At 38.7% G+C, this 27,959-nt stretch overlaps 1 protein-coding gene across 3 annotated transcripts in view; it reads right to left on the bottom strand.

The window, feature by feature from the left end:
* Positions 1–27,959, bottom strand: part of ARHGAP21 (Rho GTPase activating protein 21) — a 118,215-nt gene that overhangs the window by 31,476 nt on the left and 58,780 nt on the right. For 2 of the 3 annotated variants that reach the window (XM_084282749.1, XM_084282748.1), the window contains 4 exons: positions 20,055–20,147; positions 16,596–16,674; positions 11,629–11,683; positions 1,029–1,058 (listed from right to left, as the gene is read on the bottom strand). In XM_084282749.1, coding sequence (XP_084138875.1) covers positions 1,029–1,058; positions 11,629–11,683; positions 16,596–16,674; positions 20,055–20,147 — 257 coding nt within the window. The remainder of the gene's footprint in view (positions 1–1,028; positions 1,059–11,628; positions 11,684–16,595; positions 16,675–20,054; positions 20,148–27,959) is intronic. The other variant, XM_084282750.1, reaches the window with a different exon arrangement.

Here is a 27,959-nt window from a genome sequence, read left to right as displayed (position 1 = left end):
TTACTTCGCATAGTACGTGTGAAAAGTACACACAAACACACACACACACACACTCCTCTCTCTAAGATGTCTTCTACATAACAGCAACTGTTCCTAAACATAACACGAATAAATTGAAGCAGCACTATCTGGTGTGAGCCAACACCCTCTAAGTAATCTTACATTTTAAAGCAGCCAGCCAGTACATGGTACACAAATTTTACTGCAAAAATATGAATAATATGCATCATTTTTTATCTTCAAGGTACAAAAGGTATGAAAATTTACATATATCTGCTCCCGTCTACAATATATTAGAACACTAATTAAAATCTCAAATTCATTTTCTCAGTGCATTAATTTGCATCTTTATGCTTGAGCCTGGCTTCTGAGAAAAAAAAATGGTGATATATTACACTTAGCATGTTTCAGTAGCCTCCTTTTCGAAAAGCAACACTTATCATTGTGGAATTAATAGAGCATACAAAAAAAGTCAATGAGAAGCATACAGCATACCTGACAGCCTATTATTTCAAAACTTTAGCGTGACTTTATTCAGGTTAAACATAATGAAATAAAAGAGCCAACGCAGAGCCTGCCAATGCAACTGAAGATTAAAATGATTTCTCAGGGCTTTTACACGTTGAGGTGTGGTGCCGTATCCCAGCATTTCCTCTCCAAACCATAACATGCTCAATTCCAGAATATCAACGTGCCCTGTCTTAGATACCAGACAGGTTACAAAAGCCCGAGCGCAGCCATAAAATTAATACAGAGGCGGGCAAAGTACAGAGGCGGGCGAGGCATTTAAATACTGCTACAATAAATGTTATACTAAGCATTAGTGAACTGCAAAATATTAAAGCACACTGACCAAGTCACAGGCACAAACCACAAATTAAGAGATTAGCATTACAAAGAGAAATCAGCTCGGACTATCTAGCTCATTTCCAATGAACTTGCTATTTCGTATCCTTGCTCCTCGCAAACCACTTGAGAAAAACATGCCTTAGCAAACACATCAGAAATGGCTACTGTGCATTTCTTACCAGTGCTGTGACATCCTTTGTAAACTGCAGCTGGCAGAAAACAGGAAAACATAGTAAAAGCTGCTTACAGATGTAAAGACAGAATTATGTTGTCATATTGATGTTGGATACAGCAAGCTAAAAATACAACTACACTGATTTCACTGGAAGGTACCAAGAGAGGTAAAGGGCAGTAGAGCAGAAAAAAGAACTTCAGCTTCCTTCTGAGCATGTCCATCTCTGGCTTTTTTCTGCTGCTTGCATTTATCCCCTAGCATTACAAAAACCAAAATATATTTGTGCCATTTTGCCTTGGCGCATCCCCACAGCTGCCTGCAGACAGCTCTGCTTCTATACAACCCGACTTCCCTTCCACTACAGCCACATTACTGTCTCTCATTTCCCCTGGGCTGCTACCATCCCTGCTTCCTGGTGACGAAACAAGGGCTGTATTATGCCTTTAAACCAGCACACCCCTTCCCCACATATATCTGAACATGACCACAAGCTGTCAGCTGACTGCAGCTGCTTTCACGCTGCACAGCTGAAATTGGAGGAATGATGCTGCAGAAACACTCCCCTCATGTGATTTATTCCCCCCTCCCGATCCGTAGTAGAAAAAAAAAAAAAAATGAAGCCAGATTACTACTGGATGTGGCACATTTAATGGAGGGAAGGAGCGTACAAAGATAAATATTTCTAAATTTCTGAATCTTCGAACAAATGGTTATATTTAAGATCTCGATATGGTGTAAGAATAAGGAAAAAAAAAATTGAAAAAATGCCAAAGACCTGGAAAACAGATGGAGTAAGGAACTAATAGCATGCAAGACAAACAAAACCAACCCCCCACCCAAATCAGAAAACAGTTACTACTTCGTAGAGCTGATAAAACAGTTTTGAATGTGGGCTAGACATGTTCCACCACGATCAAACACACTGAGCTTGTGCTTTTGTGAAACACGCCCACGACAGACAATGCTTCATTGACTTTGACAGCAGAAAGGCGAAATTCCAAAGCTGGTGTGATCAGATCAGAGCTGAGGACTACAAATGAATATAAAAATCAATTCCTACCTAGGTCTTGACAAAAATCCATCACAGATATTAAAATATAATCTTCAGAGGACAGCATTATTCTCACAGGGTCCAAAATAAAACCAGCCAGATTTCCACCCCCCCCCCCCCCCTTCTGCCCCAATAAAGAGGAAGTTTTCATGACTGCAGGTATATTTAAAATACAGTGTTAATAGAAATAAAAGGTTTCAGTGTTGGAAAGCATACTTCTTTCAATCTCATCCCACCCAATTTTCAAGGTATCGTTAAAACAAAGCTAAACTTTCTTCCAAGGAAGATAAAAGTTCATAAAGGGCTGTGATGTTTACATAAAGGGATATTTAACCCAAGTTTCAGAATCCTCAATAAGGACCAAAAGAGAAATTTTGCAGCTTTTAAAGAAATGCAGAACATCAGAAGTAACTTCTGTTCAAATACTATCAAGCTGAATGATGCACATTCAGCAAACTTACAAAACATTTTAACTGCTTTAATGAGAAAATGCTTTTTTTTTTTTTTGTTAATTAATAGAAAGATGTAAGTACATCAAAATACTTCTTAGCATTTGCACACTATTTAGATACTTAGCATATTTTGCAGCTATATGTATAGCTATACTACGCTAATTTAAGTGATTGCAATAGAAAACTTAGTACAAAAGAGTATTTGGGTATGACTTACATTTAAGCACTTAAAAAAAAAAAAGAAATCAAAAGAAAAACCCAACCAGCCTTCCAACTTGAAATACATGAATAAAATTCAATTCCTACAGGAGCTAAGTGCTCTGCAGGTAACCAGAAGTTCATCGTGATCCCAAAATTCAGTCTTGCAATGTTAAGCTCTTTCCCAGCTTCTCAAAAACCACCACAAAACAAGCACACAGAAAACCTGAAATTATGGCAAGCTTCCTATACAAATACAGTGATTTAGCGTGACACCATCAGCTCTGATGGAGAACAGCTCTGCAACCATTTCTAGAAGGAAATTGCTCTTACAGTACGAATTCAGTGTGCTTCCAGTTACTGGGTACAATTTCTCTGCCACCTTGCAATTTACTTTTGTTTGCACCAAGCTTGCAAACTCATAAGCCTAAGGATGAATTTCTTACTGTGAATTTGTATAGGCATAACCAGTTAAAACCCAAACGTGCTGAAGTAACACATTCATGCCTTACAATATGCAGAACAAATGACTTTAAGCAAATAAAACATTCCACGTGACATTTTATTAACCCACCCACCAAAAAAAAAATCAAGGGAAAGCTTTTGCTCACGTTCATGATTTCCCACTTGCTTTTATGCCACGTGGTGTCAGAATAACGATAGTCCCTGTCCAAGGATTCTTCCTCCTAGCAACAATCGTGGCAAATCCCTGGACTTTCAAGAGCTTGAGACAACCTTGTCCTATATCCCTTAGCCCTAACCCCTAAAAGCACGTAGCCACACGCTCAACGATAAAAGGATAAATAAACAGACTCATCTCAACAGAATTACTTGCAGACTTGGAGATAAGCATTTTGGTGAATCAGAAGCCAATGCAGCTTGGAAGGCTGAGCTTGGGGTGTTCTCCTTTCCCTCTGCAACCAGTTCTGTTTTACATTAAGGTTCTTTACTACTTCCTAAATTATTTTCCCCAGTCCCAATTCACTCGCATTCAGCACAAACGGGAGCAGAACACCAGAAAAGGTTTTCAGTTGTCCAAAAATGAAACATTTTCTACTTACAGCTTACTCTAGCAATGGCTGTAGTACAGCTCAAGTGGTTTCACGTCATTCTGACACCCAACACAACAGCCAGGTAACATTTAAATCAAAAAGCAGAAAATCATACACTCCGTAAGAGACTTTCTTGTAAATATAGCATAAGCTGGAGTTAGGGGGTATGAAGAAAATTGTATTTTCTAACAGATACGCTGTTAAAATACCAAAGTTTAAGTCTCTTCTCCTTTAGGTCAGTGTGCCTTCACACCACACCCCTCCAATTGCATTTGCTGCCAGAGCTTTAATATTAACCCTCACGTGCATTACTGGCTGTGTCAGTACAAAATCTGAAAGTAAGCAAATGCTGCTTATGAAAACACGGCTATTTATTAAAAACCAACTAAACAAAAATATTTCAGTTTACCAGTGAAATAGCCACGTTCCTCCATTAGCTCTGATGTAACTGGATGGTCTCAGGAAAAAAAATACATAATTAGTGAAGTTGAATGAAGCCAGGCCTGTCCTCAGCAGCAGCTGGGGCTTATGAAACTCTAGAATAGATTTCCTTACACAAGCTTTTATTTTTTCTTTTTTCCCCCCTTTCTTCTTATTTTTAATGCAGGTGCATCACCGGCAATTTCATAGTAAGTACAAGCGCTCGAGAGCTGGCGAACTCCACAAAAACTGTATCAGAAACAAGAAAGAAGCGATCTTTTCTGCCCAGATTCGCCAGTATACTGAAAAACTCAATCACAAGGTTTGTACCTGACTAGAAATGAGGAGGAAAACAAAACAAAACAAAACAAAAAAACACAGAAGGAATGTGCTTTAAAGATGTGCTTTATTTGTCCTTCAGGCACTCTGAGTCATTCCCATCTAGATTTTTTTGTCCCCCAACTACCCGCAGCCAGAAAGATTTCTGTTCAAATTTGGATCAGTTTTGAGCTATCAATGCACATTTTCAGTGGTCCAAAACTTTAAGGAAAGATTAAGATGTTAACTAAAACACAGGCAAGAAGGAACTAAATTAAGGACGAGTACAAGATGTAGTTCTCCTCTCTCCCTGTCGCAAGAAGATACATATAAAGTTATTAACAGCCCTCCTTTATTCTACTTTTAGCACTGTTAATAGAATATCCAGTGAAATCTTGTGGTAAATGAAACGACAGAGGGCTTTCTGAAACCCTAGGGCAGGTTTTAACAGATTCGTAGACTAGTAATATCTAAATGGTGACAATTAGGAGTATAAGAAATCAATCCAGATTCACTTCTGCTACTCTGGGAGGCAATTCCTATTAAGATTTTTTTTTCTTATTAATTATTTGAAATGAAACTGTTGGAGACGGGCTGAAGGTTAGGAAAGGTGGATTTCTGAGTAGGTAACTGGAGAGAGAAATGCCAGAGAATGAACCATGGGAAGTCAGGGTTTGTTGCATATACTGCATGTGTGTTGGTTTTCATTTATATAAACAGATGCGTATGCACACAGAAGAGACACATTTACACATATTTACTTACATGCACAAATGTTTACGTATTAAGAAGCACTAGATATAACATCAGCAAGCCAGGCTTGAAATAGCATTCCAAATGTACAGCTACAATTTATAAAATAGATCATATTAAAGATGCGATTTGTAAAGAGCAGTACTTTAAAGTGCCTGACACTGGAAAATTCAGTGCCTTGTAAGTTACACAAGGATCAATGAGCAACCATGCAGATTCCAGCATGAACGTATCTCAAAAAAAATGGTTCAAAAATCCTATATATTAAGGACACCCCAGCTCAAAGCCTATAGACAAGAGCTGAACTAAGGCTGAACTCTAACTGGGCTCAGCAATTTCAGGTTTCCCTCTATGGCGAGTGAGTTTACATCAGTCTTGTGTGTCACAAAGTTTTTCAATGACCGAAGGATGTTGTAACTTGACCATCCAGGAGGCTATAAACCAGCAATAGTTGTATTAAATGCACTCAAGAAATGGAGTTATTTGCAGTCCACCTGAACGTGTCATCCTGTGGGTATGAAATCAGTGATGCTAATGCATACGAGATGGACAATTTCTCTCAAAAAACATTTGCCAATGCTACACAATTTTATTTTTTTTTATAGACTGATCAGATTTGAAACACAAATTATAATACAGTAGTAATCCTCCTCCTCGTGGTCTCAGTATGGTCACACACCAGCTACAAGCTTTCTTTACACAAAACCTGTAGTGGAGAGACATGAAGGATTGCTGTTCAAAAGATGTCTGAGAACCACAGACTGACATTAATTATGAAACAGCTGAAATCTACAGCAAGAGAGGAATTCTCTGTGGGCCTTTTGGCAATAGGCAGGTATCCCAGTCTACTCTGAAATTTAGAATTTGGGCACCGTTGCCCTTTATGAATTTTTTTCTTTAAAAGTAAAGGCTCTCAGTATTTCCACCTGAGCCCTTTTGCCATCTCCTTTTGGCAAGCTAAGGGACAAACTGCATTTACTTTCCAGCTGTCCACTCGTGCTTGATAAAAAACACCTCTCCGCTTTGTTTCCAAACTTTACTGTTCAAAAAGTGTATTAAGAGTTTCAGATTTTGGTATAATAGAACAGAACGACAACTTACATAAAATTTTCCAGTGTCTCAATTGACATTGTTTCGTGTGTGTTCAAAATGTGCATTTCTGGATCTATTACATAAAATGGAAACCGTTCAAAAAACATCTTTCCAAAAACAAAACTGGCATCACACAACTGAGCTCCAGTCCTAATTAATTCAGTTCTTTCTGCACAAACGGAGAAATTTGTTCTGCAGTCCACAAAACTAACAAACCACCATTTGTTACGGCTTCTGACCCTCGCTTCCTATTGCTTTTCCCCTCCTACGCCCTTTCACTCGCAGCCTCCACCGAGCCATCTCCTCTCTGAAAAGGCAGTCCCGGCCCCAACACCTCCAACTCCTGATTTCCATCCAACAGCACTCCCAGCTGCCCTACAAACGGTGCAGAAGGTCCCCAGTCGTGCCACGTTCCTTGGCAGTAAGGCAGGTGTTTGTACAACAGGCTGATTTCGTCAGGGACAGGACAAACAGAGCAGCTAATTGGAGCCTTCAGCCTTGGAAAGAAAACGCTTCATCTCCCTAGCTGCTAATGACAAGGTTTCAACCCAGCGTTCTGGGCAATGAGTCCAGCATCAACAGGGCTGTAAGCAGGAGAAAGAACAGGGAGTGACAGCTATGAATATTGCTGTGATTATTTCGTTCCCTTAACAATAAATCTAAAAGAAGGTAGCTCTGAACGTTTTCATTAAGATAGGCTCTGATACACCATGCTGGCTTCTCATCCTCTATTTTATTCTCTTTGCTCAGTTCAGTGTTTTAACTAAGATGATGCCAATGCCAGCCTTCAGCACGGCCGCCTGGGGATGGGCACACCATCAGAGGAGCCAGAGACACCTCTCAGACTGCACAGCTGATTGGAAACAGCCTCTCTGACAGTTCATGTGCTGCATTTTAGCAAGTAAGTAATGACAATCCTATGCAGTTGAGAAACTGAGTCATAGCTTCACAGGGAAAAGTTGTAGAAAGAAGAGTGGCTACACATCAAATGCTTAACAAAAAATGAATGGAAATGGGGAAAAGCCTTCTATTTCAATATAAATACCAGAAGACCACATACATATGAGACGTAAGATCGTATTACACCTTGATAGGCTTATAACTCAATGAAAATCCAGTATTCCCTCTTCACAAAAAAAGACACATTGCCTCTGTAAAGTCCATTTCTTTAGAGAATTACAGTTTTTTATCCCAAATCACTCTGAAGCTACATCTTACTGTCTAAATCTATGGGCTAAGAGATTAAAAGAGTTAATTTCACACTATAGGACAAGGTCTCAGATTAAAATACCTTACCTGTTACAAATATATTTAGTTATGAGCCCACTTGGGAAGAATCATTCTCTGGGGTGGTCACCAAGTTAAAAAACTTCTAAGTTTTAGTAAGTAAAAAATGGAATTCCTATTGTATGTTCATTGTCACTGCATTTAGATCTGTTTTTCATGTAATTGAAACCCCAGAACTAGAAGTTACAGCTCATGCTTATCTTAAAATATTTCCTGACTCCTTTTCCACTGCTAATTAACACAAACTTACTTCTGAGCACTTCTTTTGCTCCTTCCCTGTTATCATACCTGCTATTTATATACCTCCATCACCTTTGTGACCTGTATTTTCAGCCACTCTTTGTTTTGCCTACAAAGTTAAAGCATTTGCTCCTTCCTCTCACCTCTCCTTCCAGTGTGCTTATCAGTCCACCTGAGTTGCCCATGTACACTTACTGGAAACATTCAGGAAAACAAACAGAATGTAAAAGTTGAATGACCCAATACAAGCATTTTATTAGATATCCTGAACACCGTGTCTAAAACACCAGTGCTCTTCCTCCTCTCTCCTTCAGTTTTTTCATTCCAGAGTAGCCTGAAAGCCTGAAGGCACAGGTCTGGAAGCTCTGGATAACTAAGATGGTCCTCCTCACTATGTTTGCAAAGGGAATCTGCCAAATTCAGCTGCAAGGTTAGACATCTGTGCTCAAATTCGGAAACTCCTCAAGCCAAAAGTAAAACCATGTGGAAATTATTTTATATATGTTTCTTTACACAGAATAAACCGAATCACTCAACTACTGATTGGAAGGGATTCCTGGAGATCACGCAGTTCAATCCACCATTCAAAGCTGAACCACTACCAACACCCTCGTCAGCCAGTGCTTTGTCTAGCTGTGTCTCAAACTTCCACAGATGGCGATGCCATCTGCACTGATTCCAGTGCTATACGACCCTCTCAGAAAAAAAAGAAAAAAAAAAAAGAAGCACGAAGTGCTACTATATCACACTTCCTGATGCCTAATTGGAACCTTCCAAGTGACTGCTTATGGCTGTCCTCTACTGTGAACAGTTTGTCTCCATCCTTCTAATTGTGGACTGCTGTTACTTCACCCTTTAGCCACCCCTTTACCAGACTAAATCGGAGCTCCTGAACCTCTCCTCGTAAGGCTGCATGTTCCAGGACCCTGACCATGCCTCTAGCTCTCTTCTGGACCTTTTCCAGTTTCTTCCCATCCTTCTCGAAGTACGCATAAAATTCCAGGTACAGCCTCATCAGCGTGTCAGGTGGGGTGTACCAGCTTCCTCTGCCTGCTGGCTGAGCTGCACACGAGCACAGCGGGGACTCACGGACCCTGGTGCCTACTGCAACCCCTGCCTTGTTTTCAGCAGGACTCTTACTCAGCCTGTCGCCTCCACAATGATGCACGGTGCTTGTTATGCCTGACTTGCAGAGTTTTCATGTTCCTCGTTTCATATCACGAGCTATCTGCTGGTCCAGTTCTCAGGAACACCGAAGTCCATCCACACTGAGACTTCGTCATTCATCCTGTCAGCTTCTCCCTTCTGCATCACCCACACAGCTACCTCTTTGTATCAGCTACCTCTTCAGCTAAGCACTCTTAGCTAAGCACTCTTCCAGCCCCTCCTGTCCAGTCACTGGACCTACATTTCCCCTGAAATTCCCACAACTAGAATATTTGCAAATCACTGTCTGGTTACCCTTTATATACCCTGCTTCATTAAGCCCCAGCTGGCCTTTGTCCTCAGACATCTCCACAAAGTTTTTACACTCCTCCTTTGTTCCTTCCTTCTTTTTCAGGTATGCTCCCTTTTCTCCCCTTTAGTTCATAAGGGGCAATTTGTTTAGATAAGCAGTCTTCTATTGAAATTCCTGAATTTCCAACACAAGATGGCTCTTTCCCTGGGATCTCAAGTCTTCTTTAGAAGTCCTTGAAATGCAAAAGAATTCGTAGGAAAATATGCATTTTAAATATATCACTGAATTTTAATTATTTTTTTTTCCATGTGGCAAATAAACCTTTACCAATATTCTAAAGCAAGAAAAATCCAATTCAAGATATAAGCATTCCACTTCAGGTTGCTTATTTTAAACTTATTCAAGGTTTACATGATCAAAATACAAAATTAAATGTTTCAAAGTTATCAAAAAAAGATCATTTTAAGTAAAATTATCTCAAATTTGGGAAGGAGCATGAAAAAAAAAAAATAGTTGTCAAGCCTAATTTTTTGCCATGGCCATATCCCTTCCACCAATCTCCAAAGTGACATTTCCAAGATCAGGTCAATGAATGAACGTGACTTTGACACTGACGACAGGATTTCACTTGCAACTCCCTTCCACGTAAGAAGTGTGCACGTGCCACAGAGGGCAGTGACACCTGGACTGGAGCACTTCATTGTTAATATTGATGAATGGATTTGAAGCCCCCTTTTCAGGAAATTCAATACCTCAACAGGTTCAGACACAAACACATTTCTGAAGACTAAATTCAAGGTTTATAAATAGTGACCTAAAAGCAGGAACCAGCAACTGTGTTCTTTATGTAGTCAACCTAGCAGTAAGTCATTAACACACCAAGCAGACTGCTGAGTACTACAAAACCTACCACACCCAGCATCATTCCTGAATATAATGAAACTATTTCATCCTCATCGTGCAGATAAATCTTTCTTTAGCCCCTACTACATTGCCCATTAGTGCAGAATTTTTCTATTTTTACCTAATACCTGTATTTGTTATCAAGTTTGCAGTTACAACATCTGAAGATATGTACTGCAAAATTTATGACACCTGTCAAAACCAAAATTAAATTCCTTAAAATACTGTAACAACTTTTAGAATGTACTTCAGTGATGAGTGTGTTTTGATTCCTGCATTAATAAGGGTATTGTACTTTGCCAGTTATCATTCATTCTGAACTTACACTGACAGGACGTTACCGCTTATATCAGCTGTACTTCATTCAGGAATAAGAATTTGCTGAGTCAGTTTATATTTTGTTTAGACATATGATTCACAAAAAAGCTAACACAATGTTAATAAAAAAAAGATTAAAACAGAAAAATAAAACAAAAACAAAAAACAAACAAACAAAAAAAACGGTTTCTCAGCTGAAATGAAGAAATTACTTTGTCACAGACAGCGAAAGGAGTAACATTCCATGCTGTTACTCTGAAAATTCACTGCACTTTAAGTGTGAGCGTTCAGCTTTGAGCAAATTTCTTCACCAAGTCTTATCATTAGAACAGTAGATTTCAGCTTCCGAAGGCTGAAGATTAATTATCACATTCTGCAGAGGAATTACATGCATTTTTTATTTGACTGAAGTTCCAGTGGTGCACGTCTCAAAAGAATGCTGACTTATTTTAGATGTGATTAAATTTCTCCCCCTCTGCGATGTTGTAAAAAGGAGAAAATCGTAGGATTCTCTTGTATGATGCCATTCATTTCTATCACCTGTATCTTCAGATGTTGCAGCTGTTAAAGACCGACACCTCAATAAAACATACACTTAAATAGAGATGATGACTTCTAGGAATACTCTGTCATCATACCTTCTGACTGCAGAGCAAACTGCAGCTATCAGAAGTCTTTTCCGCTAGGCCTGAGCACACTCAATGCTCAGTCTTGCAGAACACAGACAACATCTGTCTCTTCATGGCCTTCCTCTAGCAGATGCTCTGCAGAAGTGACAGTCCTCAAGGCAGGCCCACCTTTATCCAAACAAATGCATCATAGCCAACAGGAGCTTAAATTCCTCTCTGTCATATTATAATCATGTACTGACACAACATAAAAGCAGACCAACAGCAGTCAGAAGAAACTCAAACAAGTTACAGAGGCAACACAAAGCATCAGAACACTTTTGTACAATGACAATTCCACCTCAAACTAATCCTCTTTTCACAGTCAGATAAGGACGCTAGAATAAAAAAATATAAATCACAACTCTTCATAAAAAAGCTTCATAAACATACCAACTGAAGGATGTCCTCGTCTTTTGGCATAACACTAAGTTCCAATACGCTGTCACTGAAACAGAAAAAAAAACACACCACATATCAACTTTTGTAATGTGAAATTATTTTTTTTTTCCAAAAAGATGATAGAATAACTTCCACCAGAGTCTTAGCAGCAAAAATGTTTTAATATACTAGCTTTACGGATAAGGCAATGTACTTTGTCAATTTTATTTCATTATTTATCATGAAGAGGCCTAAGATACATTAGATGTTTGGAGCTTCTCTGACAGAACAAGGTAACAAATCTTTAAACACAAGTAAAATTTCCCTTTATCTTCCACTTCAAATTAAAGTCCATTAGCACTCTTCAAAATTGCTGGGGATAGTCCAAAATACCCAAATAAAACAGTTATCAATTTTTCAGATCTAATCTGGCTGACTGAATTTGTCAGTCTGAATTGCTGAAACCAAAAGCAGCACTTTACTTGAAGCGATAAAGATCCTGCCATCTGTACAGGTCAACCAACATAACTCAAGTACATCCAAAATCAGGACATGGAATGTAAGATTCACTGGTTATCCAAAAATCAAATACTGCAAAACAGTGAAATCCACAGCCACTGCGTATCAGAAAAAAACTATTTTCACAAGCAAATATATACTTGTAACAGTAATGCAAAACAGCTGGATTCTTTTTCATTTCATCTGAGATCATTTAACACTGTTCACATTCATTACATGTGAACTGGACCAGGTACAGAGAAGGGCTATGAAAGATTACTTGTACAGACTATTTTAACTAGACTTGCAAACCAGCAAATTGAGAGATTACGCCTGTTATTAAGGAATCTCACACTTCAAAATATCACAGGGAAGAATATTTAAAGAAACTGACCAACACCAACACAAGTACCAAAGAACAAAACCAAACTGGACAGATCTAACTAGGACTGAGCTTATCTGTACCAGGCAGTACAATTCACTGCTGAGAAAACACAGAAGTAGCACAGAGACCGGCCACCAACTTCAGAGTACATAAAAAAAAAAAAATCTATGAAAGGACTGAGAAAGATCTCAATTTCTTATTCCTGCAGAACGGAAAGTCTTGTCTCAAAAGATGTAATGTACAATTTATTCTGCTTTCAGATGTGAAAAATGTTTCTATTTTGTGGTTCCTTTTCCATTTGTTACTGGCCACAGACACAAGGCTGCATTCCAAAACTGCAGAGTACGGGTGTTAGCTTTCACAATATTCCTAAACCATTATTAATCTTGGGAGAAAAAAAAGTGTTCTCCAAATGGCATAGATTAATTTAGCTTTAAAGCCAAAAGTCATTAGAAACAGGTTTACGTTTGTCTTTTAAATCTATGCACAGCTAGGAAAAATAAGTTTTCCAAAATGCTTTTTCAGTTTTTCAGAATACTGAATTTTAAGACATACAAAAACGATGACTTTTACCTTTTGTGTATTTACAAAACCATTTTCCATTTTGACTGAATGCATAAACAGCAAAACTACTGCCAAAGAATCATTTAAAGTAGTGTCCATCAGGAGGGACTTCTGTCTAAATTCCTCAGTATGGGTATTAAACTACTCACCAGCCATAAAAAAATAAAAATATGAAAGAGATACCCTAGTTTTGGGTATTTCCAGTGAAGTATTCAATACAGTGAAGTATACACATGGGTAGCACATGCGTTTTGTTTAGTCATAATAATGCATATTAGGCAGCTTATAGTTTGATATAATCGATGCTTATTTGCAGGATAAACTTTGAAAATTAAGAACTTCTATAGCATTGCTCATCTTCTGATCCTTTATATATAAATGAAAGTTTCCCACTTATATTTCAACACAGAACACACTATTGTTTTACAGAAGTATAGTGTGCTTTTTAAATACACATTTCTCTCACTTTTTTTTTTTTATTAAATCCATTTACACAATTTAACACCTTCTTTAGTAGCCATTCAGAAGAGGAAAGTTGTTCAGGAACAACGCTTTGTATATCATACAAACAGCTCCTCAATTACTCTACTCCTGTTTGCCTGCAGAACATTCTGGAGACAATTTGGATCTTCCTACTTAGTATTTTTCAGACAGCTCAAAAGAAGTGGAATAGACTTAATCATTCTAAATCCCTAATTTCCAAAATCAAAGTAACAAAAAAAAAAAAAAAAAAGCAGTTGGGAATCAGGTTTAAAAAAAAAAACAAAACACCAAAGAACAATAAATAATTTATGGAGTTTACATCAGTAATCAGCACGTCTCCAAGCTGATTATGTAAACAGATGAGAATAAATTCTTAATGGACCAAACTAACAACCAAATGTAAAGAGTAGGAAATGTAGATTTAAAAATAATCTTAGAACTAATCTTGCAGGAAATGGTTATTTCTGGAAACTCTTTTGAGGTGTGCCATTCATTATCCAGAGGAAATAATCAGTGTAAGCTTAAATTTATTATCTCCAACCAGAGGAAAATAGATAATGTCCTACACAGCTTGAAAATAAAGCTTTTCCAAGAACAATACAAAACACGCTTGAATTATAGGCCATCAATTAATCCTACTGGAATTTATGGGAATCTTTCATCTAGACATCAAAAAGCATCCATTTGGATCTGGCATGAAGAAGGGGACCAAGTTCTGATGTCTGCAGCATTCTATGATGAGAACAAACCTCTACAATTGAACTATTTTCCAGACATACCACGAGCTGCTGTGGGAATGAAGCTACAGAAGTAATCTAATTAAAAAAAAAAATCACAAAGCACAAACAAGTTTCATTGCTCAACAGCTGAACGGTGTGGGGGGAACTCTCTCCCTTGAGAGGCTGCAGAGGTTACACATGCTGTAACTTTACTTAAAACTGCTCTGAAGATGATCAGAAAAATTAGGAAAGAACAGCATTTACAGTTGACAAGATATTTGAAAGGGCAATTTAAAATAATGAAAAATACAGTGATTAATATGTCTAAAAATCATCACACATACAAACTGTAAATGAAACTGTCTCTAGTCATGAACAAGAGATTTCAACTGACAACTTAGTCTTTCAAAAGGCTTTTCAGCAAGTCACTCACACAAAGCCTGATGAAGAAACTACAAAGTGACGGATGCAAAACGAGCTAAAACACTGAACAGAGCAAAACCTGCATAACTGGGTAATTTTAAAATTAAGAGTTTAAATACATTCAGAAGTGAACTTATCCAAGACCAATCTATCAAGAACTGTTAAAATCAAGTGATGCAGATAAAAGCTTTGGTTCAACAAGTTCCTGAACGAGGCAGGGTCAGGACTAAGCATACTACATACTCCCAGTGTTTTCATGCACTTCTCCCAGGAATCCATTTCTGGATATTGTCAGAGAGGATACTGACATAAAGAGACCATCAGTCTGGTCCAAGATGCTGACGCTGATACAGGAATGGCATGCTAAAGCAAGATACATTCAACAGAAACCAATTTCTCTTGCCATAAAATGGTAGGAGCAGCAGATGAAATAAAATTCTTGATGTGTAGAACAAACTGCTGAGTTGAAGAACACTGTTTTCCAGCAAAGAATGAGAGTCCATTCATTAGTCATATGAGAAACTGTCACATAACAGACATCGCTGCCTGTAAGCTGCAAGGAAAATGCACCTGACTAATTCCTTAGTCTGAGCTATCTTTCTACATCAGAATTTGTATTTATCTCTTCATCTTAAGAGATTCAGATGAAGACATCCTGATATTTACATTTTTCATAAAACAAAACAAAAGCAAACCACCAACAAGAACAACAGAACACCACAACCCTCAGGGCTAGACATCATCTTTGGCTGTGATCTGCTGTGACGGAATCACAGAATGGTTTGGTTTGGAGAAGAATGTTAAAGATCATCCAGCTCCAACCCCCTGCCATGGGCAGGGACACCTCCCACCACACCAGGTTGCCCAAAGCCCCATCCAGCCTGGCCTTGAACAACTCCAGGGATGGGGCAGCCACAGCTTCTCTGGGAAATCTGTGCCAGTGCCTCACCACCCTCAAAGGAAGTAATTCATTCTTAATATCCAATCTACACTTACCCTCTTGTAGTTCAAAGACACTACTCCTTGCCCTATCACTACACCTCCTGACAAAGAGTCCCTCCCCAACCTTACTGTATGCCTCTTTGAGGTACTGAAAGGCCACTGTAAGGTCTCCACAGAGCCTTCTCCAGGATGAACAACCCCAGTCCTTATTTTTCCTCCTCCTCCTCCTGTAAGCATAACTAAGTATTAACACATGAAGATTCGCTTAAATTAGAATGTGGTAAGCAATATTCATTTGGAAAACATTTTTCCATGCTGATCATAATACATCTCTTTTCCACAGAACATTCCTATACTGGAAGGTTGTTCCTATAGAAAACAAAAACAAACAAACAAAAAAAAACAAACAAACAAAAAACAAACAAACAAACAAAAAACTAGTAAAAGTAGAGAAGAAAACAAGAAAACAGTAAAAGTGGAGACTGACCTGAGACATGAAAATGAGTTTCTGGATTTATGTACAGACATGACTTAACAAGCCCCTGTGAGTTCAAGAGCAGTAAATATTGCTGTTTCTTCACTTTGTGCAAGGTTTGTAACTTGTTGCAATGTAATGGAAAGATGGAGATGCTGCAGCACAGATTTTTCCGAGTTTCATTTTAAGCAGAAAAATGTGTGTTTATGTGGCCCTTATCAGCCTATTTTAAGTTTATACAGCCTTACTCTGTAACACTCCGTGATTTGGTTATAGGGGCCAAGTACTGACATAAACAGACTCTGGCACAAAATAGCACAGCCAATTTTAAGCCTTTTTCAGCATTCAGTAAACATACGAAAACAAATACATAAAACAGCCTGTACTAGGGAAAATTTAAAAATACGATTACTTTTTCAGAACCACCAGAAGTAGGCATTTCCTGCTTAGTATAAAAAGTGTGACACACAATTGAATACGAGAATCTTACCTGTTCTGTATCAAAGCAATGACTTGAGAATATGTCTTCCCAATAACACTTTCTCCATTGACTTTTATAATTCTGTCGCCTGTAAAGGGAAAAATTACACCTTAAATCATTTTGTCTTGACTTTTTTTCCTTGTTTTCATTTTGCACTTCTGTATCTCACAACAAGCAGCATCAATACATTAAGTTCAAGGTTAGTCTTCTTTAAAAATGAGAAAAGAAGAAAATTGAAGATGTGCAATAAAATTTTATGTAAACATATACACGATGTCAAATTCCTACACTTTTCACAGGACATCTTCAGATAAGGTATCTTATTTTAAACTTCCAAATAAATCACCTAGAAAATCATAGAAAGAAAACCACAAGCAGGCATAAGCTATATCAGAGGCTCACTTAGGCATCCCATCTTCAAAGTAAAGTTTTCCATGGGTGATATCAAGTACTGCAAACTATGCTTAATTCTCAAGCAAATCCTAAGTAGAAATTTCATTCCAAACAAAACCGGGTATTAGCTCAGAACACTGACAATGATAGCTGTACAGTTTTCCTTTAATATCGGGAAGTTCCACCGTCTCATACTCCTTTCCTCTGAGAAAAAATAAATAGTGTGCTCCAGGTTCTTCCTTCCTCAAAATAATATGGGTTGCTTCCAAGACATTACTGGTTCTTTAGTGCCTCTTGGACAGCGTAATGTTTTTTTTCTTATCCATATAGATCAATCTTTTGACCTCATATCACTTTTAATCAGATTTCTCCTAATAGTCCGTTGTACCTTCTTCATTCAGTTTCATTCTCACCATAAATTAAGTGGCACTTATATCACTACGAAAACACGACAAGGATTTTCACCTTGTGAGCTACTTTCAACTTTTGATGAAGAACTCACCCCATTCCTTCAACAAAAACATGTCATATATTCATGTCATCTCCAACCAGAAGAACAGAAAAGTACATTGAATTTACTAATGAGGAGAAAATGGTCTCTAAAAGGATTATAGACAGGGGGCGGGACTATAGAAAGACTACATCCTTACAAAAAGCTGCAGGAGATAGAAATGTTATGGTCATTACCAAAAAAAATGTTCTTTCTAACCCCTGTCCTATTAGGTCTTATGGCAAGACTTCTTCAAAATGCGTCAGATTCTTCCCTGGAACTTAAAACTGGCTTTTTTTTTCCAGGCTGTTTTGGAACTTGCCCACAGATGTAGATCTTCACTCTGTACTCCCATTGAAAAATATAATTAGGAATACCTTGCAAGTAGGTCATATTACCTTACCTACTTTTGTGCAGTGTTTATATTTCAAAGCAACTCAGCAGTGAAATAAGGCTACTTGAAGCACGCACCCAATGAACCAGAACAAGAACCTGGCAAAAAAAACTCAAGTGGGACACGCTGCAGAACTGGCTACTTGAAAGAAGTGGTGGCAGCCAACGCTGCAGAACACGATTTTGCTCCATTTCAGGGCAAAAAAGGCAAGGCTAGTGGCTGTAGGGCAAAACAGGGTATAGAAGCATGAAGGCTTTTTCTCGTATAATTTTTCTCATATCAATCCAGCAGCCCGTTTAAAAACCTCTGATCAAAAGTGTTTAAACACACTTAAAACAGCTTCCTTTCTGTACAGATTTTAGTCCTTCATATTCTTGGTTATATACATGTATAAACCGCAGCATAAAGACAAAGTTATGGGAAGCGTGGATCTGTTTTGGCTGTCTCTACTTCGATAAAAATAATTATCTAATACTTACACTTGGAACTCACAGATACGTTCTTTTTAATGAAATATATCAGACATTAAATACGGGAAGTATGATCTTTCTAACTGCAGCCAAGATAACCTTAAAAGAGCATTCAAAAATACTCAAAAGAAGTTGTCTTACATTTAATATACTGTACCCTCTTCCCTCAAATTTACAAGAGTACACCATGCTTTCTGGTGAGTAGCAGGCAGGTAAGGTCCTGAAACACAGCTTACTGATTCTGGGTAGTCAAGCTTGGGCTAAGATTGCCAGTATTATGTAGTAAAGGACCCTTCAGCAATGAAATAAGAGCTAAAAAGCAGAACTACCTAAACTAGTATTAGATTTTTCAAGCCTCTTCCTTCCATGATGTAACTGTAAAATAAAGCCAAGTTGGATAAAAAATGAATAAAATCGAAATATAGATAATTGTACAAAATAAATATATAGTGTCTGTATTAGAAGTTAGGCAATCTACCTTGCTGATCATTCCCTGAGTGCTTTATAATGTAATTTCAAGACAGAGATACAGTAATATTTCAACCTCAGGTTTTAAACAAGAAATAGTGGCATGACCCAATTAGATACAATGACTACCAGTGTTTCTAAAATATTCCAGTACATTAAAAATATTTTTTGCATGTATTTTTTGTTCTTCATTCTGGGCTCCTAAAATCTCTTCTATGCCTAAAGATAAAAATATTCTCTACAGATTTCATCTCTTTCAATTTGGCAAACACTGAACAGAGCAGAAATTAACATGGCTCCTCAGTACAACTTCAACATATGCTGCATTTTATCAAGCCAAAACATTTCTTTATATAATAGCATTAAAATAATGCCAAAGTAACCTTCCTCTAAATAACCACTTATGGAAGAGTTAAAAAAGAAAAACACCATATGCTGGAAAATAGGATCTAGAATTGTTTTTAAATTGCAGATCATCCTAGAATGTTTTTATTTCTTTGGGAGGAAACATACAAAAATTATTCTATTACAGACAAATACATGTACACAATTGTTTAAAAAAAAAAAAAAATCAACATCCCTCTAGGTCTACAAACTAGCTTCTTTTCATAGAATGTATGTTTTGCCATGTTTTTAAGAAAAATCTGTAGTGGTATCCATCTACATAACTTAGTGTACTTTTGACTTCTAAGACGTCCCCCTCTAACATACACTTTTTTTCCTTCAGCACTTCGGTAAGGGTGTGACAAAGTACCTGGCATTTCACAAAAAAAACATACTGCCTGCTTCAGGAGTTATAGATTAAATTAAACAACTGAACAAAATTTAGTAAGAAAAGACAGAGTTGGATTATTCTCATTTCACTTAAAGGAGATTAAATAATTTAAAGGACAAAAGCCTCTATGTTTTGGGGTTATTAACATGTAATAAAGCACAAGAAATAGCAGCTAACATATGCCATTTTATTTATAATTTTATTATCTTACAGCTATGAACAAGTATACGAGACTAGTAAAAGTCTTACTAGTAAAAGTCTTACTAGTCTCGTATACTAGTCTTATGCCTTAATAAGTATTATACAGCACCTCCTGAGAGAATGCAACGCTGCTTTTGAGGTTAAAAACACTTGATCACAATTTAAAAGGCTTTTGGAATTCTGAAGGAAGGTTTAATGGTAGACAAAATTATATGTAGTAGCTTAAAATGTATACGTATTTCTACACCATGTACACAAACATGCAGAAGAATGGTACCTGTGCAGAGTCCAGCTTCAAAAGCAGGTCCGCCCTCTTTAACTTGTTTAACAAATATGGTATCCATTGGCTCCAGTCTATTCCTTTGTTTTCCTGAAAAGAAAAAAGAAAAAAGAGTATTTCTTTAAGTCTTGAATTATACTGCATTACAATGATTTCATTTTAAAGAATTATTTTGAAACGTAATCCAGCCATGTTCATCAATACACTGAATACCAAAATCCAATTTGGGGGAAGGGAAGGAAAAGATACAATTTAGTGATGGGACTTGGTAGGTCAGGTTGACGATCTGTTAGACTTGAACTTGAAGGTCTTTTCCAACCTAGATAATTCTATCTATGACTATACAGACAGCATTTCTTCCGGCTGTGCTAAAGACCTTTTGGGTGTCAGGGCAGGGGAAGGGCGAGAATGCTCACAATTATGAGCTTAAACTTGTGAATATGTTATGTTAAATGTTTATAGTTTTTTCTTCTTTTTTTTTTTTTCTTCCCCAGATTCATTTCATGATGTCTTTGCTACTTCATCATCACGCTGATGCCTACACTGTTCAGTAAGAAATACTCCTTCCTGTTCTGGATTCCTATCGTGCATAAGATATAAAGCCAAAGTAAGAATTAGTAGTGCAAATTGAAAAAAATAAAACCTTAACATTTTTCCCTAGAAGTGAGAACCATAAAATTGATTTATGGTCCTCAAGGAACTGTAACACTGATTTTCTAACCATATTTTTCAGATGCTCCAAGATTAAAGTTTTCCTGCAGATTTATCAAAATTCCAAAGGCAACATATACTTCAAACTAAATTATGTCTGCACATGAACTGTACACATCTGTATATACATAATAAAGTTAGCCTGCAGTAGTTAGAAACCCTGTATCTTATCTTCTCGCCTTCTCAGCATTCAATTACTTTTTATGCTTCCAGGAACACAGGCACCTTGTGCTTTTACAGTCGTTTACTAAGCAATTGTCAGCTGAAGTAGGCACTGCTTCTGAATATCAAGATGTGGAGGAGAAAGGGAGGCAGAAGAACACAGTTAAACAAATACAAATGAAAAACCAGCACAGTTACACTGCAGACTAAAATACAGTAATGCCATCCCGAGCTACATCTGCATATAAACAGGGTAAGCCATCTCACAGCTCCTACGCAGCTTCACTAGTTTAATTTTTCATGCCAGGAGCTGAGAAGAAACAAAAATAAAATTTTTCAAACCCTATTTCCATTCTGCTAGCAGACTGCTGCACAATAAACTAAGTTCAGGGCAAAGAGTAACCTGTCTCTCCTGACAGCTCTAATCCAAGTAGTAAAAAAAGAGATGAACATCACAGAACCAGTGCTGGAACCTCGAAGGTGGCAGCCAGAGAAACATGTGTCCATGCTAGCCATAAGCACCCTGGTCCCCCCCAAGTTCCCTACACCCCTATACCACTCACTCAGCTGGGGAACCACCACCATTTGGAGGCTGCATGGTGAGCCAGCCTGGGAGCTGCCACCTTACCAAAAACCTGGGTCCTGCCACCTTACCAAAAACCAGGTAATGGCCTTATTCTCAAAATAACTCTGAATGGGTGGAGAATCAACAAAAAGTTGACTTGATAAGATCAGCTAGCTATTACATACACACAACTGAATTATAAATCAAAAAACAGCTGGCAGCTCAGTCCCCAAATACTTTTGAATTTGATTAGCAGGACACAGCTACAAGACATACAAAATGCTCTCTGTGAGGCAAAGCTAATGTCTGTCATTATTAATCTGCTGATTTAAATAGACACTGAACACAAGGCAGGTCTCATCCTTTAAAAGGCAGGAACATTACAGCGAATTTAGACAAGCTCAGAGAATAATTTACCCCAGATACAAAAGGTAGCTTCAGAGTGAACAGTTAAAATACAACCTCTTATATGACCAAACAACCTTCCCGGTGTCGCCACGTGATGTGTTACTGAAGAGGTACAATCCCAACAGTGACAAGAAAAAGTAATGGAGCTCCTGTGGCACGTATAATTTAAAACACTCAATGCCTGACCCAACACTGAATCACAGAATGGGTTGGGTTGGAAGGGACCCTAAAGACCATCCAGTCCCAACCCCCTGTCATGGGCAGGGACACCTCCCACCAGACCAGGTTGCCCAAAGCCCCATCCAGCCTGGCCTTGAACACCTCCAGGGATGGGGCATTCACAGCTTCTCTGGGCAGCCTCTGAGTAAATAATTTATTCCTTATATCTAACCTAAATCTCCCCTCTCTTAGTTTAAAGCCATTCCCCCTTGTCCCATCACCACACCCCCTGACAAATCCCTCCTCAGCTTCCCTGTAGCCCCCTTTAGGTACTGGCAGGCCCCTGTAAGGTCTCCCTGGGGCCTTCTCTTCTGCAGGCTGAACAACCGCAACTTCCTCAGCCTCTCTTCACAGGAGAGGTGCTCCAGCCCTCTGATCATCCTCGTGACCCTCCTCTGCACCCACTCTAACAGGTACACATCTGTCTTATGCTGGGGACCCCAGAGATGAATGCAGAACTCCAGGTGAGATCCCATAAAAGCAAAGCAGAGGGGGAGAATCACTTCCCTTGACCTACTGGTCACTCTTATTTTGATGCAGCCCAGGATCCAGTTGTTTTCTGGGCTGTCCATGTCCTTCTCCCCAGAGCTGTTCTCAATCCAGTCATTGCCCAGCCTGTATTCATGCTGGGGATTGCCCCAACTCGGGTTCAGCACCTTGCACTTGAACCTAATGAGGTTCAACAAGTCCACGTGGGCCCACCTCTCAGGCATGTCCAAGTCCCTTTGTATGGCATCCCTTCCTTCTGTGGTGTCACCTGCACCACTCAGCTTGGACAGACCCCTGAAGGACCCCACTTACCACCAGCCTCCACCTGGACACAGAGCCACTGACCAGCACTCTTTGGGCACGGCCTTTAGACCAACCCTTTATCAACTCAGTGGTCCACCCTTCAAGTCTGATTTAGAGATCACAATGTCACGTGTGCCCACATCAAAGGCCTCACAGAAATCTAGGCAGACGACATCTGTTGGTATTCCCCTGTTGACTGCTGCAGTCCCTCCATCAACTTTTCAAATGTGATGGAGAGAGGCTTGGCAACTACTTCAGCCCGTTCCATCGGGACCCTGGGATGCATGCCACCAGGGCCCAGAGTCTTGTACCTACTCTATTTATTCAGCTGGTCTCAAAACTCTTCTTCCCTTATGGTAAAAGGGACTTTGCTTCCCCAGCCTCTGCCTAGAGGTTCAAGGACTTGAGAATTCCTCAAAAACTTCTTGAGGGAAGCCTGACTGCCAGTGAAGACCAAGGCACAGAAGTTGAGTCCCTCAGCCTTTTCCATGACTCATTATCAGTTCTTCCTTCTCATTTATCAGAGGGAAATACCCTCTCCTTGACCTTTCTTTTCTGACCTGCCTTCCCTAGGCAGGTCAGGGCTAGTGATCTACTGCTTGTTTGCTTAGCACTCAAATGCTACTTCATGGCTTGTGCTTGCCTGAATACACAAAGCAAGAGGTCAAGCACCTAGATTATTCCCATTCAATACTACAAAAGACCTTTAATACAGGTACCACTGCTGAATTGGAGAAAAAATTGAACCCATTTATGAAGACCAGAGACTGAAGTCTTCCCTGAACGTGTGATTTCTGACCAACCTGCTGGCAGAGCACCAGCAGCTACACAAAGAAGTTCTTCCACACTACAGGCAGTCACTTGGGGTTTTCACAACTGTTTTACAGACCGACTTGCAAAGCTGATAACATCTTAAGCATAGTTCTTTGTCCTACATGCAGAAGGAGGTTATGTTGAACATATTCGTCTTCCCAGAAAAATGTATGGCCATGTTAAAGATTAAGATCAAATTTGGGGAAAAAAATAGGCTGAGAAGTTTACCATGTTGTTTACATTTACAGGTTCATTTTACGGGTCAGTAATATCCATTTACAAGTGAAGGCAAGAAGAAAACCTTGGACTCCAAAGCTCTGGAGATGAATACATGCTCTGCATTTCTCCTTTAGTCTTTTGCATACTTGGATACAACCCAAAGCTTCTTTCCTTCAGTAAGCAAATAAATGAACTTCCTTCAATGCGTAGTCTCAAAGCATATGCTTATATTTTAAGTTAGAAATTCAAGCAAAGCTAAAAGAAGTATTCTATGACAGCAGCAGCTAATGATAATTTCTTCAGACCAGCTTAAGAGAAATCAATCTTGTAGATGTGCATCAGTCATCACAGAACCAAATTTCAACTAAAATTGGCACTCTAACAATTTATCTCAGGTCTCAAGACTTAACCCCTCCATTTAACAAATTGATTTTTAAGAAAGGAATTGATCTCAGAAGGAAATATTACAGGTGTAACATTTAAATAAGACAGTTCTCCCTTATACCATCACACACCAAGGTCAGACCACAAACTATCCTGAAGCAGAGCAAGGAAACGTTTACTGAAAGGCTAAACAAAACTGGCTTATCTCTGTCCCTGAAACCGAGTTAAACTGTTTGGAAATTGGCCGTTGAAGTTACTCTTACTGAAATTATGATATGAATAACTGCCCAAGAACGCTTTTACATGGCAAGAGATGGAAATCCTAAGTAATGGAACGGCAACAGAATTAGCCAAGCCTTTTATGTAGCACTAATAAGCAATGCACAATTAAGCTGCAGAAGGAACTGCTTGGTACCTATTACTTAAGTACAAGCCCTTTTTGCAGTGTGCATTCACTTAATCACTCTTTTTCACTGTACTGACTTTTGTTTGAGGACCAACATCCAGTAAGTGAATCATGTATCATAGCACCTCTTTCACAGATACCTCTTATATGAAATCAGCATCTGTCACTTAGATCTAAATAATTAGTGAATTAAAAAAATTGAAGGCCATTCATTTAATAAGTTACTTTTTTTTTTTTCATGTTTTCCACAACATGACCATGAAGTTTTAGCAAGAAAAAATTCCAATCAGAGGTCAAAAGGCAAGGAGGAAACAAAGATTTATTTTACAGTCAGCATGCCTCATTCGTTATGAGGAATTAATAAGCCTTTTCTTGCCACAAGCTGCCAATAGCCAATACCACTTTCCAGCTTGTCCTTATCCATTTCCTTTGCATTTAAACTCCTTCTGCAGGAGCACATCACCCAACACATCAGGACCCCAGAACGGCTCAGCCTGACAGAGCATCTTCCAGCTCTCAGTTCTCCATAGGGGTAAATGAATAAATAAATCAAATACTCCCAGAGCACCTGCTTTTAAAAACCCTCTTTGGATGTGATTCTCATTCAGGTAGCAGCGGGAGCTTTACACAGTAGATGGATGTCCATTCAGATTCTCTCAGAAGTGACCTTTCTTACCTCATTAATTAAATGCACAATTCCACCACCACGCCACCACCCACATCCTCTGGGCACAGAAATGCTTACAGTTAAAAACTGCTTAATGCAGTGAAACCTACTGTTTCACTGAACCTAATATAAACTTGTCATTGACTCCCAAACCAGATTAACAACGCTAACTTTAACTGGAATAGAAACAATCCATGCTGTCCTTGCAGGAGCAAGGAGGCATCACCACCTGCACTTCAATGCAGCCAGCTTCAGACAAAACTCCAGCCCAGCCTAGCCTTCCACAACACACATTAGCCTTCAGCATAACAAAATAAACTGCTGTAGCACAGACCAACATCCTGCCTGGCTCCAACCATCAGGCAAAAACAAGATGCTGCCAAAACAGTGAGCCAGAACTGACCTCCTTCCGAGATCCACCACCCAGAGCACAGGATCAGCATTACTTGTTCATGAAGTTCTCCAGCTCCATACAACAGTGTCAGATTAGATTCTGAATTTTCCTAATATTGAACTATTTTTTTTATTTTTAGCATATCAGCAATTCCTTACAAGGCAATATAGCAAACAGTAAAGCAGCTCATAACTACTACTCTGTCATGCATCCAGCCTCATTTGCCAGTGTTTTTCCAACACCCATTGCTGCATACTGCTTTGCCTCCTCCCTGCTCCTCTGTACGTTTGTAAGCAACTTAATTAAGCATTATGTTGCAGGCTACCAGCAAGTAAGACAATTTTTACCCCAATCTTCAACTGCAAGTAAAAACAAAACACAAAAACCAAGACATTCTGTCCACAAAAGAACAGGCAAAAGACGTGAGCTGCTGGGAACACACATCCGCAGGGAAGCAGTGCAGATGGGAAAGCCTGACTTCTGTGAACAGCAATTTCATATATATTTAATTCCTCCAGAAGTTCAGCTATGAACAGAGGTGAGGTTTTACATAAGAGCAATAAAAAAACCTGAAAAACAGCCCATAAAGACAAAAAATGTCCATAAAGCACAAAGGTCTCTGGCCTGAGTAAATGGCCACCAGTCAGGGTAGGTTGTAGCTCAAGTTAACGTCTAGGCAGTAAGGGAACTTTGCTAACAGAGCAGTGCAAATATTCCTTGCAGTACAAAAACCTCCCTCAAAGTTACATTATTCAAATGAAAATGTGACTTTAGAGAAGGTAACTTTGAACTTTTACTGAACTTTTACTTCAGACACTCAGCATCATCAAAAATAAGGAAATAAAAAGGTTATTTAGAAGGTGGTTCATTAGAGGCTTTAGAAGGCTCAGGGCAAAAATTCACTGGCTGAAACAAAGGTACCGTGGACTCAGGAGAGTCTTTATATTGAAGTCATTACTCTAAACAACAAAAGTTAAGAAAATTGGTCTTAAGTTTTCATAATTGTATGCAAATCTTGTAATTAGGCAACAATTTTCAACTGAATAATAGTAATTGTTACCTTCAGTAACATGTAAGATCAAAGTAGAATCTACAGAATCCCAAGTGTAATGCATCTTGTTTCAACTCATGTTCCAATTAATGTCAAATCAAATTACAGCATTTCTTCATAATGCAAGTATTTATCACCATTTACGATCTAACCTCTACGCTACCTGGATCTACGAGCTGAGACTACGAGTCAGTGCCACCTCCGCAGTCCGACAGGGGAAAAGAAGTTTCAAACTGAAGTCAAAAGGAAGCTTTCCTGCTAAATGTCTGGAATAGCACAAGTGGCAGAGGGGAATACACTACTACCATAGCCACCTGATTTGCAAAATAACAAAATTCTGATGTGCTCGTTCCTCCCTGATGAAAGGGAATTCAAAAAATGACTATTTTGAAACACAACACTAGAAGTAAAGAAGTGTTAGCATTTGTACCTGATTTACACTTGGGGGTCACAAACACCCAAACTTCTCCTACTTCCCCCAGAACTAGACATAGAAATTAATTTTGTGCAGGTGCCAGTTCTGGCTTCATCTGCTCAAATGCTAAACTGGAATACTGCTGCTGCAAGGAGCACACCTAGCGTTACACCACATGTTGGAACCTTCAGTTGTTTGTAAGCTACACTTTGCAGACCAGAGTTACTATTCTGCTCTATGATGTATCCGGAAAAGAAAAGGACGTGGCAGAAGTGACATTATCAAATCCACTGACACACGGTAAGCAACAAGCACATCACTTCTCTGCAGTCATTAAACTTCTGATACAAGACAGTCAGATAAAAACCATCTGAGTCACAGACAACAAAGAGCACCTCTCTGACAAAACTTTTATATTTTGATAAAAGCAAAAAGCTACCACTGACATCTCTCCTTTCTCTCTGACCTGCAGAGCACAAACGTGCAAGTGTTTAGGGACACGGCATAACACGGCTCTTTCTTACAAAGTCTCTCCTAAGAATCTGCTTTTTAACAACACGCTGCTTCTCCTCTTCAAGGCACCTGTAACGTGCTTAGAAATCCTCAGAACACGGAAACCGATTAAAAGCCACAAAGTTTTCTTAACAATTTGCAGAACACTTTTTGAAACAAAGATCTAAAAATAAAAAGTAACAA

Source organism: Netta rufina (genome assembly GCF_964035555.1).
Source record: "Netta rufina genome assembly, chromosome: 2".
In the NCBI taxonomy this organism is placed as follows: Eukaryota; Metazoa; Chordata; class Aves; order Anseriformes; family Anatidae; genus Netta; species Netta rufina.
Note: the sequence above shows the minus strand (reverse complement) of the source record. Positions and strands in the feature narration are given on the sequence as shown.